Source organism: Peromyscus leucopus, chromosome 17 (assembly GCF_004664715.2).
Source record: "Peromyscus leucopus breed LL Stock chromosome 17, UCI_PerLeu_2.1, whole genome shotgun sequence".
Classification (NCBI taxonomy): domain Eukaryota; kingdom Metazoa; phylum Chordata; class Mammalia; order Rodentia; family Cricetidae; genus Peromyscus; species Peromyscus leucopus.
Genome location: NC_051077.1, coordinates 364,565 through 377,500, shown reverse-complemented (window position 1 = coordinate 377,500; position 12,936 = coordinate 364,565). Strand labels below are relative to the sequence as shown.

Below are 12,936 nucleotides of genomic sequence, written 5' to 3'. Positions count from 1 at the left end.
AAATTTTATCAGAACCAATAAGAGAAATCTGCATAAAATTTAAGATTCCTAGACAGAAGATAAACCTGGGAAACTCTCCATTCAGTATTTCAATAAAGTGAAATAGAACAGAACAGCGTCCATGGCAGTAACTCCTCGTGAAGCGTCCAGAAAAGAAAAGCAGGGAAGGACACTCCGGGCCAACGGGAAAGCTGCAGGCGCTGCTGATGGGGTGAATGAACTCCAGATAAATGCTGCAAGGCGGAAGCGGTGGCCGAAGAGGGACAAGCTCCCCATGCCATCTGTGGATGTGTTTCTGGGCCATGTCCTCAAAGACTGCTTCATGAAAATCAGAATGAATACACAATGTGTGGGAAGGAATAAAGATCACCAAACCCAGGGAGAAGACTGGAATCTATTAACACAAACCAAGTCATTACAATATATTACTGATATAATTTCAATCACATTAAAACCGGGAGGGGACTGAACTCGGATGCTAATAGAGCAGAGTTCCTTGAATACCCAAGTCGACTATGAAATCATTTCAATCCCTCCTATGTGAAGCAATATTTATGATTTGTTGAAAATCTCAGAGTTTTTGAGGAGAAAATGTAAAACAGCCTCCTCACAATAAGAGAAGACTATGATAAGGACCTGACGTAGGACTAAAATATGCGGTACACCTGCCACACGTCACCAGGCCACGCTGCAAGGCTGCCTTGCTGGAAGAGTCGCTGCTCGGTCAGAGAAATGCAGACTCATGCTCTGACTGCAATCCTGCCACTAAGGCCCGGCCCAGGGGAATCCTGAGTGTGTGTGTCACAAGCTGTGCACATGCATGCAGCCCTGCTGGCAACCGAGGAAAATGTGGAAAGAGACCTAGCCATCTGCAGATGAAGTTCCTGTATCCACAGCAATTAACTCAGCAAGTAAAAGCAGTTCTTTCCTGATGGGTTGATGTGGTTAAATCTCAGAACCAACACGGAGTTTAAAAATGGAGCGCAGAAAATACACCTCAGGCCTGCGCCCCTGTGCTTCTGGTCGCGCCCTGTTCTTATGTAGCCGTTGTGAAAAAGAGGATGGCTAGGGGAGCCTAGGAATATCCGGGGAAGTGCTGAGCCGGGTCCAAGCTAGCAAACAAAAGAGACCTCTGCTTTTAGCTCTAGGTGTCTGCTCCTTCTGTCCTATTAAAAATGGAATGTCAAGTGTTACTCATGCTAACCCTCGGCTGCAGGTAAACGGGCTGCCTGCCATGGAACACTGTACTCATCTTGAGTATTCAGTCTTTTCTAACAAAGAATAAAAGACATATGATAACAAAGGATATTACTCATTAAATAGAAAAAGAAATCTTGAGTAAGACTACCTTCATTTTTCTAACAAATGCACAGCGGGCATTTGATTATGTTTTTGAGGCATTTAAAAATTAATAGCATGAATCCATTTATTGAGAATTAGGTGCTTTCAACAGGATTAACAAAGAATGCGCAAACTTGTCTTTTTTAAACCCCAGTGCTTAATTATGTGCTGATCTCTGGATTTTCACTGTACACATCCTATAGTCTTTCCTCTGCCTTCTGTTTTCCTGGGCTAACTTTATAACTTGCAACTCTGACAGTTTAAATTTTCGTTGTCCTTTTAGTAAAGTACTGCAAGGGGAAAGTCAGAGTTCGTATGTAAAGTAACATTTCCATCAGATCTTTATGCACAAGTTGGCTCTAAATTTCACACTGTTTCCTGTTTTTGTATTTCTTACATAAGGATAGACAGTGTGTCCTTTCCTGGGCCATAACAATGACAAAATATAAAATATAGGTCAAATGAGAGTGGGGAGGAAGGCAAATGACTGTCACTCATCACACGTGTGGTGGCTTGAGTGGCAGTGGCCCACAGGCCCACATTGAAACGCTCGTTCCCAGTTAGTGGAACTGTCTGGGAAAGATTAGGACCTGTGACCTTGTTAGAGGAGGTGTGTTGGGGGTGAGTTTTGGTTTCAAAAACCCATGCTAGACATGCTCTCTCTCTCTCTCTCTCTCCCTCTCTCCTTCTCTCTCCCCCCCCTCTCTCTCTCTCCCTCTCTCTCCCTCTCTCTCCTTCTCTCTCCCTCTCTCTCTCTCTCCCTCTCTCTCCCTCTCTCTCCCTCTCTCTCCTTCTCTCTCTCTCTCTCTCTCTCTCTCTCTCTCTCTCTCTCTCTCTCTCTCTCTCTGCCTATGGCTTGGGGATCTGATATGAACTCTCAATCACTGCTCCAACACCAAGCTTGCATACCACCACGTTCCCTCACCATGGTGATCACAGACTCACCTCAAACTGTAAGCAAGGCCCCAGTTAAATGATTTCTCTAATAAGTTGCCTTCTTTTCTATCCATCCATCAGCCTCAGCACATGGAACCAATGATAAGGTGAGGCCATGACCTCATGCCTCCTGGAGAAAGCCCTTGTTGTTAATATAGCGAGCTGAGCCCTTCCTCTCTGTCCCCATTCCTCAGCATTCCCAGGGACATGGGAGTTCCTGTGCTCTTCTCTCTGTGGAGCACACACCACTGGTATCCACCATCTCCTCTGCTCAGGTCCTGTGCTGGCTGGTTTTATGTCACCTTGACACAAGCTGGAGTCATCTGAGAGGAGGGACCCTCAGTTGAGGAACTACCTTCATAAGATCATAGGAAGGCCCATAGTCTCAAATGTTTGAATACATCATCTCCAGTTGTTGGTGTCCAGTTGGTCAAGCTATTTGGGAAGGATTAGGAGGTGTGTGTGGTAATATATTTTGGACCCTAATAAAATTTGCTTGAAGATCAGAGGACAAAACAAGCCACTCGATTAAACATAAAGGCTAGACAGTGGTGACACACACCTTTAATCCTAGCACGTGGGAGGTAGAGATCTGTCTAGATCTCTGTGAGTTCAAAGCCACCCTGGACTACATGAGATTGATTCTGTCTAGGAGAAAAACAGAGCCAGGCAGTGGTGGCACACCTGGCTCTGTTTTTAATCCCAGCACTTGAGATCTCACGCCTTTAATCCCAGTATTTGGGAAGCACACACACCATTAATCCCAGCACTGGGAAGGAAGTAATGGCTGGGTGGAGAAAGGTATATAAGGGTGAGGAGACAGGAACTGAAGACTTTTTCAGCTGAAGAGCTTTCGACTGAGGACTCGGAGGCTTCCAGTCAGAGTATTTGTGGAGTTGGTGAGGTGAGATGTGGCAGCGGCTTGTTCCTTTCTCTCTCTGATCTTTCAGCATTAACTCCAATATCTGGCTCCGGGTTTTTTTATTAAAAGACTGATTTATCAGTTTGAGCAACAGGTATGGCCTTGTTGGCAGAGGTGTCATGGGGGTGGGAAGGTGGGGGGAGCGGCCTTTGAGGCCTCCAATGCCCATGCCATTCCCAGTTAGCTCTCTCTGCCTCCGATTCTGTCTCAAAACGGGAGCTCTCAGCTGCTGCTCCAGGCTTGCCTGCCTGCTGCCCACCATGATGGTCATGGATCAACCCTCTGGAAATGTAAGTCAGGACAAGCTCTTTCTTTATAAGTTGTCCTGGGTACAGTGTCTTTTCGCAGCAATAGAAAAGTAACTAAGACACAAAAGAAGTGTAGGAGTCTTTTCTACACCTCCTGGGCTGGCGGGGTGAGGTGGGGGTGGGGGGCGGGGAGTGTTTATCCAGACTTGGCTCCATGCTTTCAACACAGAAAAATAAAGGTCAAAAATCCCTCTAAATAAGAGCTCCAGGCCTATGTCATCTGCATCCTCGGGAGGCGAGGCTATCCGGAGCTCTGACTCTCAGCAGGCTGGGAGAGCAAGAGAAAGCCTGGGAGGCAGACTCTGCATGCATTGCTGTAGGTTATGTTCCTGTTTTAAAACATATTAACACGGTTTTATTATACTATACTATTATAACTTTCCTATTTTACTACTGTTGCTGAATTGGGGTTTTTTTTGGGGGGGCGTTGTTTGTTTTTTGTTTTCATTTTTGTTTTTCAAGACAGGGTTTCTCTGTGTGGAGAACTGGAACTCATTCTGTAGCCCGGCTGGCCTCAAACTCAGAGATCCGCCAGGCTCTGCCTCCCCAGTGCTGGGATTAAAGGCGTGTGCTACTGTGCCTGACTAATTACGTCAGTTTTTAATAGTAATGTTGTCATCTACTCCTCTCATAGCTGAGAAAGAGCAACATCCCTAGAAAGGATTAACATGGGAAAACTGTGGTTTTAAAATGTGCTTTTCAAAGAGAAAGGCTTTGGGAGGACTGTGAGGGAGGCCCCCATTCCACCGTCTCACTTACCGCTCCTCTAACAATAAAATATGCCCATTTTAGTTTTTAGCTATTACACAGGATTTTACCCCAAAGGCACTAGTTTACATATGCTTTGAGGATGATAAAGTTGTAAATAAATGTGAAGGATGGTTGCTACAGAGGTTCCGGTGTTCTTGTTGCTGTTGTTATTAGCTCTTTCTACCTCCTTGCATCGGGTCACTCTGAATCAAGCCTAATAAACGGTTCCAGTCTGCTTCAGTTCTGACCTGCTTCTACTGTGGCCTAAAGCATCCAGAGAGAGCCACACAGATGTCAAGGTCACAGCAGACAGGAGCCCAGGAAAAGCTCACATTAATCTTCCAGGCAAACACAGAGACAGTATGTGTTCATCTCAATTAACTAGTCATCAGATGTCCCCTGCCTGACACCACAAGGTTTCCTTGTAGGAAAAAGTCTTCATGGAATTCAGAAAGAGAAAGTACAACTGTTTCTTCATAATATGTTGTGGGATATTTGTTTATCCCACTATGTAAAGATGTGTTGCATTTGTTTAATCATGTAAAGATGTTTTTATTTGGGAGCTGGTTGGTGACCCAAAGAAAAGACCAACTATAATAATATACCCATTTTACTTTAGGAAACGGGGTGATCATTCCAAGAGAATGCATTGGTTTGCTTTATCTTTGCTTGGCTCTGCCCACAGTATCTTAAAGTTAATGCTGTATGTATCCACTGGCCAGCATCCACTCTCTTGGAATTTTCACAATAAAATGCTGTGTGGAAATGTTCCCACCCCAGTGTTTAGGTGGGCTTGCCACCTTGAACCACCAGGATATCGGAGTTTTAAATTCATTGTCTTCCACACAATTGTAATACTTTCAAACAAATGGGGACTGGTACATACCACAAGCCTGTTGTGAGGTTATGCAAACCTATCTGACCTTTCTCATTCAAAAAGCGGATCTTTAGAATATGAAGTGCCTGGGAATTCCTAAGAGTTAGAAATGCTGCAGATAAAACTTTCCCTTGTTTTGCTTAGGATTTAAACCTAACTCTGGGTGATTCTTGAAAAAAAAAAAAAAAGTTAATGATCTCAAGGAGGTACCATCTCTTAGAGGCAGAGTATGTAACTATAATTTGTGATTCATTTCTCATTCTCGATGAATACTTTCTTCATGTAGTTGCTTACAAAGAACAGCAAAAGCTAAGGCTGCCATCTCCCTTTCCATTCCGACACACCAGACAAAGTATCCACGGTAAAGGAGGCCATGTCTCCTCTCTTTAACATATCTGTTTCCAATTTTATAAATTTAAGACTCTGTAGGATTCAAATGTCAAGTGGAAATTTTCTAGAAGTTTCTGTGCCCCCAGGTTTATGCATTAATTAAACATTAATTGATCATCATCCATGTGAGCAAGGATGCTAATATCTTTCTACAAGGTTACTTTGGTAAATTTAGCACATGTGTGCCAGCTGTGAATATCATCACACTTATGGGCTGTGACATCTCATTTCCATTGTCAACTTGATCAAGAACCGCACGGGGGGTTGGGGGGTGGGATAAGTGAGGTACACCTTTGGATGTGTGTGTCTGTGAGACTGGGGAGACTCTCCCTGGATGTGGACAGTACCATCCCAAGGGCAAGGTTTCTGAATTTCCCCTTTCTCTGCTTCCTGGCCCACTGACTGGTGAGCCAGGTGCCTTTGACCGAGCTGTTCCCCCACCCCCCCAGCGTTCCCTTCCACGCTGGAGTGTATCTCTTCCAAACCCAAACCGAGAATAGACCCTTCCTTTCTCAAACTCTCTCTTAGGTATTGCATCACGGGGAGGGGAAGGGCTGGGAAAGCAGAGGACCACAGACCAACTAATAACCAGACGGTGAAGCAAGAGCTGAAACCCCATGGCACTGAAGGGTCGGGCTAGAGATCCTTCATCACACCAGAGAAAGAGCCAGGTGTTTCTGCTAAAACACTTGAGCTGCCCAAAGCTCTTAGAGCAGCTTTGAACACGTGGAGGGCTGAGTGCCGAGACTTTGCAGAGGTACATTTGAGGGATTCTAATATCCCTTAGTTCAAAACCTGAAATGTCCATACTCACAACTTTCCCATTAATTGATGTTAATTTTAATATTTTCTAAAAAAAAAATGGCTTAATTCAGAATTTGGTAAAGAACTCTAAGACAACAGAAAATATTTCTCAGAGAGTTTCATTCAAAGACAAGCCAGCCTGTGAAGACTTCTGAGTTCAATTTCACTTTCAGATGTCTGCTCAAGGTCATTACCAGTGACAAGAATAATAACAGAGCTTTTCATTGACAAAATGCCATGGAAATCTATAATTTTTAGATGATCAAATAGCCCTGAAAATCTCTACTGCTTAGAGATGATTAGGGGTATGAACCAAGAGGATTGCCACAGAGACCCTTTGTCAAATAACCCATGGAGCAAGTAAGGAATCTCGAGGCAGAATTAGACACATCATCATACTGTTTTTGAAAGAGACGCACGTGGGTTCTCAACCAACTCCTGAGCTTTAGATATTCTTAGACATCTTGCTCCTAGATTCATAAAACTTCCATTCTTCTCAGTGCACAAAAGGCCACATCTATACCTTCATTCTAGAGAGAGCACATTTGCATATCCATGCATGAGAGACAGGTTGATTCATCCATCAGTGCTGGTGCGTGGGGAGGTGGGGTGGGGGCTTATATTTCTAAAGCATAATCACTAACACCCTTCCAGTGAAACTAGCTTGCTGAAATGAAGTCTGAATGAAGCCTATCCCTAGGCTGGGCTGTAACAGGACGCATCTCTCTGAGGTAAGGCCTGAGTTAGGTATGGCCGAACAGCCCAGGGGTCAACATCCACAGCCCCTGCGTTGTGTGTGACTGACTGGGTGGCACTGGGGTCAGTGGGCCCACAGCTCCTGAGCTGCAACACGGTGACAGAGACACAAGCATCCACGACTCCTACCTTCTGTGTTCATCTTGATTCTGGAGGCAGCAGTTCACGGTGTTTATCAGAAAACCAAACAAACGACTATACAGTGATTTGGCCAAGAGATCGCGGTAGAATGCAGCCATCTGTGTGGTGTGCCGGCGTATTATCATGTCTCCTGGAAGAGGAGAAGGAGAGGAGGTGTAAGGACAAGCAGTCCCCTCATATTAGAAGCCAACACAACCGTGGGTCTCGTTCATTCTCTGTGGCATCCACACACATCCGACAATGTTAAAAACGACCCTGAAAGCGCCTGTCCGTTATCACACACGATGCCATCCCATGAGTGTCAGGTGCCTTGGCTGACTAGAACCTCCGACCATGCTGTTGCACCTCTCCACAGCTGAGCCATTTCCTCACAGATAGAGAGCTAACTTGGGGTCCTGTGAGTGAGTTTTCTGATAACAGATCCCTGGCTGGGCATTGAACTAGCCTGGGGCATTGGAACACTTGCCTGTCTGGAAAGTAATGGTAAAATCAATCACAATGTACTTGTGGACCTAGGGGACAAGACAGGCCTTCAGGAGGAAGTATCTGTCATTCTCCAAAGGAGAGGTGGAAACCATGAGAGAGAATTTCCGGAATGAAAAGACCAGTGAAGGAACCCAGGGAAGAGAGTTAGGGTGACCTGTGGCACAGGCAGAGCTGTTACAGATAGCGAGGAAATGGAGGTTAAAATTCTCACCCGGGGTCTTGGCCGACACAGTGCATCCTTGAGTCTCAGGCTGAGCAGATAACAGGGACAGATGTGTCCCTCCAGTTTGAAAGAGAGAGGAGCAGCCACTGAGACAAGATAGAACTGTGCCGCCGCCTTAAGAGAGCAAGGTCAAGGCCATGGGTATGGAACAGCACACTGAGGCAGAGAGACAAGCGCAGTCTAAGAGATGCCACCTCCCTGTTTCCCAGGCTAACACAGTTGAGGGGTTCTGCAGAGTGGCCAGTGTGGTGGGGGAGTGTGGTGTGAGCAGAGGAAACCAGATGGTCGCGTGATAAGTGACAAGCGAGTTTAACGCGTCTTCAGAAACACAGGACACAGGGCCCTGCATCTGGAGAGCATCACGGTGATTAATGTGGCTGGGTGCAGAGGTGTGGATGGGGACATGGTTAGGAGCGACCTGGAAGTCCCGCCTACTGGGAGGGGCTCAGGAAAGGGGCATCTTTGAAAGACTGTTGACCACAGGTGAAGGCACACTTGCATCCCGTGTTGTTGTCCCTACGGGATGAGGGAAAGTCCAGAAGAAAACATCAACAGAGTTTGCTATCGTGATCCAGGTCAAGAAACCAAGAAGGCAGTGAGAATGGGGGCTACTTATGGGGTCACAGGGATCTGATGTACTTGGTAGAGAAGGAAGAGGGGAGAGAGGAGACATCACTACCTGGTGAGCGGCTGGGTGGATGGTGAGAAAACTCACTGAGTAGTGTGAAGGGGGATTCCAAGAGGCTGGGGTCATTGGCCAAGTGACAAGATACCCTAAAGTGAGACCCCCGGATAGCAGGTGAGTTGGGTATAGAATAGCGGGGCGGGGGGGGGGGGGGAGCAAGCCCTCACAGCTGTGAAGAGGAAGGTTGGAGAAGGGCATCGATCCTGAGTTTGCAGCAGATAACTGAAACACACCTAGGAGAGCCAGTCTGCTTGTGCTCTGAGCAGGGCCACGTGCCACACCAGGGAGTGTGCGTGCACAGAGAGACTTCGAAGCTGACCTGGAAAGGGAGACAGCCTCTTGCTGCTGGCTTGGCGTTAACCCCTTTTACTCTGAGTGCTTTCCTCTGTGAGGAGAGAGACAGTTATGCCCACCTCGCGACCATTTGTGAGATCAAGAATGACAACACTCGGAGTACCTGGCACTGTGCCATCCACTCATAAACACCCAATAAATGACAGCTCCCATTACGGGCGGAAAAGGCAGAGAGAAGCCTGCCCCACCCCCACAAAAGGTCCGTGTTTTACGAGAATAAATCCTCTTAGATTGATGGCTTTGTTTTTCTGAACTGACAGGTTGATTAGGAAGAGAGCTAGTTAATCAGAATGATCTCCCAGGAGCATGGCAGTGTTCCCGTACAGTAAAGGGGGACCAACCAGGCTCGTTACGCTCTCTTTCGGCACTTGATCCACACAGTTTCCCCATGTGGAGACAGGCATGGTTTATTTAATTTCCTTACTTGAAAGAAGTCCAGGAACCGTACAAAGGTAAAAGTCAGACTGCACAAAGACGTACCTTTAAAATACTGAATATCAGTCGTTAAGGCGGATGCCAGCTCATCTGTCGATACTTGCAACATGCCAGCCACTGAAATCAAAACAGGCTGTAAATATGAAATCACTGTGCATTTTGACACCAGGAACACTGCACTTTATAGACACGCTTCATGTAGACACATTCAAAAGAGGGAAATCAACTTCTACTCTCCGGGTTAAACTTATCTAGAGAACTCCTTAGTACTCCAGACATTAAAGGGAGCTCATGTCTCTCTGGATTCAGTCATGACACATTTTTTTGCCCTCATTACCCTCATAGTGCTGGATTATTTTTTTTTCCAAATTTCTTATTAAATAACTTTGAAACAGGTGAAATAGGCTGTTGATGGACAACTTGTAGTTTAAGGGTGATTTCAAAAAGTAGGCCTGGCTAGAAAGGCAATGTCACAGGAGAGAGATCTTGAACAAGGCATTTAAAGGGAAGTAATTGTGTTTATAATGTTTAGCTCATGGTCTGGTCTCTAAATCCTGTGGGGAGAGTGACGGGGACAAAGACTATTGAGACAAGATCACATGAACCGACCCCCTATGCTGTCAGTGTGGTCTGCAGAATGAGAACGTGAAAGCGCATTTATCCGTCACCCCCTGAGCCCTTTAGAGAAAGAAAGAGGTTCTCCCCTCCCCCATGACTTCAGCCCTGGGACGTGATTTTTTTTTCCAGCTGGCTTTTTGTACTGTGTCTCCATCTACCGGCAGCTCTGCGAAACTGCACAGCAGCGATGTCCCGGCAAGGTGGTGCTCCACTGACCTTGTTCCAGAAGCCGGAGGTCAGAGACAAAGGCAGAGTCAGCTTCCGTCAGCGCCGTGAACTGGATGTCTCCCAGGTGCAATATGGCCGCTAGGATAACAAACAGGTTCTCCACCTCCTAGGTGTTGACAGAGAACAGACAGACGTGCTCAGAGAAGGGGACTTCTCTGGAAGCACAAGACGAGCACCATGTGCTCTCCACTCTTCAGACCCACAACGCTCCACGAAACTGCCGATGCGGGCTCAGAATCAAATCTCCACACAAGGTGCATTGGCCTTAAACCTGTGCTGCTGCTCTGATACGAATCAGCGGGTTCTGGGTAATCAACATTCCAAAAAAATTAGTGACTATAGTCCAAGCTCTGACAGGAAACACCCCTGCGGTCCCAAGCTCTCCTTGCATAGAAGGTGCAGGAAGCTGGGGAGGAGGGTCTGGAAGCCTGGAACTGTGCAAAGGAGGAGTCAGACCTGAAGTTGGGAATTTCTGTCATCTTCCCATCTTTAAAGCAAGAGCCTGGAGACATCCACCTCAAGTAATGCCTAGGTACAGCATCCCACAACTATGGCAGACAGCAGCATTTCCTCCGGGCTCTCCCTTGTGTTATACAGAACAGCATTTCTACAGCACAACACATGTCCACCTCTTTAGTGACACGCGTAAATCTTCCTTCAGTGCTCTGCAAGCTGGGCACCTCTGGACATGCAGGCAAGGAGGATCTGGGCTGCTCCTTCAGTGAGGGAGGTAGAGCTATGGAAATTCACTACAACCCACAATACAATGTGGTGGGTTTGCATCAGGAAAACCTCCCTGGGGGGGGGGGGGCGGAACCCTGGAATTCTACCGCTGTCTGCAGTGGGCAGTCATGCCCTCCAAGGCCTAGTGAGCTTGCCTGCTGTGAGGGTTGGGATGCAGAGGTGGATCAGCCTCAAAGGACCATCATCCCTTGCAGATTTTGCTCCAAAGGCCACACCTGCCCAGAAATACTGTTCTTTTTCATGGACAGAGGCCATCACTCCAAAGTGGAATAACTTTTATTCCTTGCATTACTTTAAAGGCTTAGGATAAAGGGAAGGACATTGGGCTTTTTGCGTGTATTTTGCTTGCCCTGCTTTTGAGGATCAAGTGTGGAATTTCAAAGCTATGTTTCCAAGCAAATGGTATTTTGGTGAAATTCTCCTGCCCCTGTCTGTGCTCCTGTTCCCTAGGGGATCTAGAAACTCCGTGTCGGGGAGGGGGAATAAGAAAAAAGACACCACAGAAGTCTGTGCAAATATAGAGCATGCAAGTGGGCGGAGCCAGGAAGCCTCTGCAAACACAGAGCCTGCAAGTGGGCGGGGCCAGGAAGCCAGTGCAAACACAGAGCATGCAAGTGGGCAGGGCCAGGAAGCCTCTGCAAACACAGAGCCTGCAAGTGAGCGGGGCCAGGAAGCCAGTGCAAACACAGAGCATGCAAGTGGGCAGGGCCAGGAAGCCTCTGCAAACAGAGAGCCTGCAAGTGGGCGGGGCCAGGAAGCCAGTGCAAACAGAGAGCCTGCAAAGTGCAAGGCTGGTGGGCGGGGCCAGGAAGCCTGTGCAGAGAGCCTGCAAGTGGGCGGGGCCAGGAAGCCTGTGCAAACACAAAGCATGCAAGTGGGTGGGGCCGGGAAAAGAACAAAATGTAGACACCATCAGACTACCTCTCTTCCTAGAACCACGGGCTCTGAAAGGCAGGGGTTACTGCCAAGCAAAGTGCCTCAGTGAACCCATGGAGGGTGAGTCATTTGCCAACTTCCCTGGATGCTTTCGCCTGCCCTCCTGCCCCCCCTCCCCTCCTGCCCCTCCTGCCCCTCCTGCCCCCTGCCTCTCCTGCCCCCCCCCCCCCCTCCCCCCTGCCTCTCCTGCCCCCCCCCCCCCTCCTGCTCCCCTGCCTCTCCTGCCCCTCCTGTCCCTCCTGCTCCTCCTGCCCCTCCTGCCCCCCTGCCCCTCCTGCTCCTCCTGCCCCCTGCCTCTCCTGCCCCTCCTGTCCCCCCTGTCCCTCCTGCCCTCCTGCCCCCCGTCCCTCCTGCCCCTCCTGCCCTCCTGCTCCCTGCCTCTCCTGCCTCTCCTGCCCCCCTGCCTCTCCTGCCCCTCCTGCCCCCTGCTCCTCCTGCCCCTCCTGCCCCTCCTGCCCCTCCTGCCCTCCTGCCCCTGCCTCTCCTGCCTCTCCTGCCTCTCCTGCCTCTCCTGCCCCCTGCCTCTCCTGCCCCTCCTGTCCTCCTGCTCCTCCTGTCCCTCCTGCCCCCCTGCTCCTCCTGCCCCCTGCTCCTCCTGCCCCTCCTGCCCCTCCTGCCCCTCCTGCCCCTCCTGCCCCTCCTGCCCCTCCTGCCCCTCCTGTCCCTCCTGCTCCTCCTGCCCCTCCTGCCCCCCTGCTCCTCCTGCCCCCTGCTCCTCCTGCCCCTCCTGCCCCTCCTGCCCCCCTGCTCCTCCTGCCCCTCCTGCCCCTCCTGCCCCTCCTGCCCTCCTGACCCCTGCCTCTCCTGCCCCTCCTGCCCCTCCTGCCCCCCTGCTCCTCCTGCCCCTCCTGCCCCTCCTGCCCCTCCTGCCCTCCTGACCCCTGCCTCTCCTGCCCCTCCTGCCCCTCCTGCCCTCCTGCCCCCCGCCTCTCCTGCCTCTCCTGCCTCTCCTGCCCCTGCCTCTCCTGCCCCTCCTGCCCCCCTGCTCCTCCTGCCCCTCCT

General features: G+C 49.0%; 1 protein-coding gene across 2 annotated transcripts in view; it reads right to left on the bottom strand.

Annotated features, from left to right (window-relative positions):
- The window catches only part of Myo16 (myosin XVI), a 485,099-nt gene that overhangs the window by 181,444 nt on the left and 290,719 nt on the right, over nt 1-12,936 (bottom strand). For both annotated transcript variants that reach the window (XM_028872308.2, XM_028872305.2), the window contains exons 18-20: nt 10,243-10,360; nt 9,454-9,525; nt 7,214-7,355 (exon numbers count right to left, since the gene is read on the bottom strand). In XM_028872308.2, the coding sequence (XP_028728141.1) occupies nt 7,214-7,355; nt 9,454-9,525; nt 10,243-10,360 (332 nt within the window). The remainder of the gene's footprint in view (nt 1-7,213; nt 7,356-9,453; nt 9,526-10,242; nt 10,361-12,936) is intronic.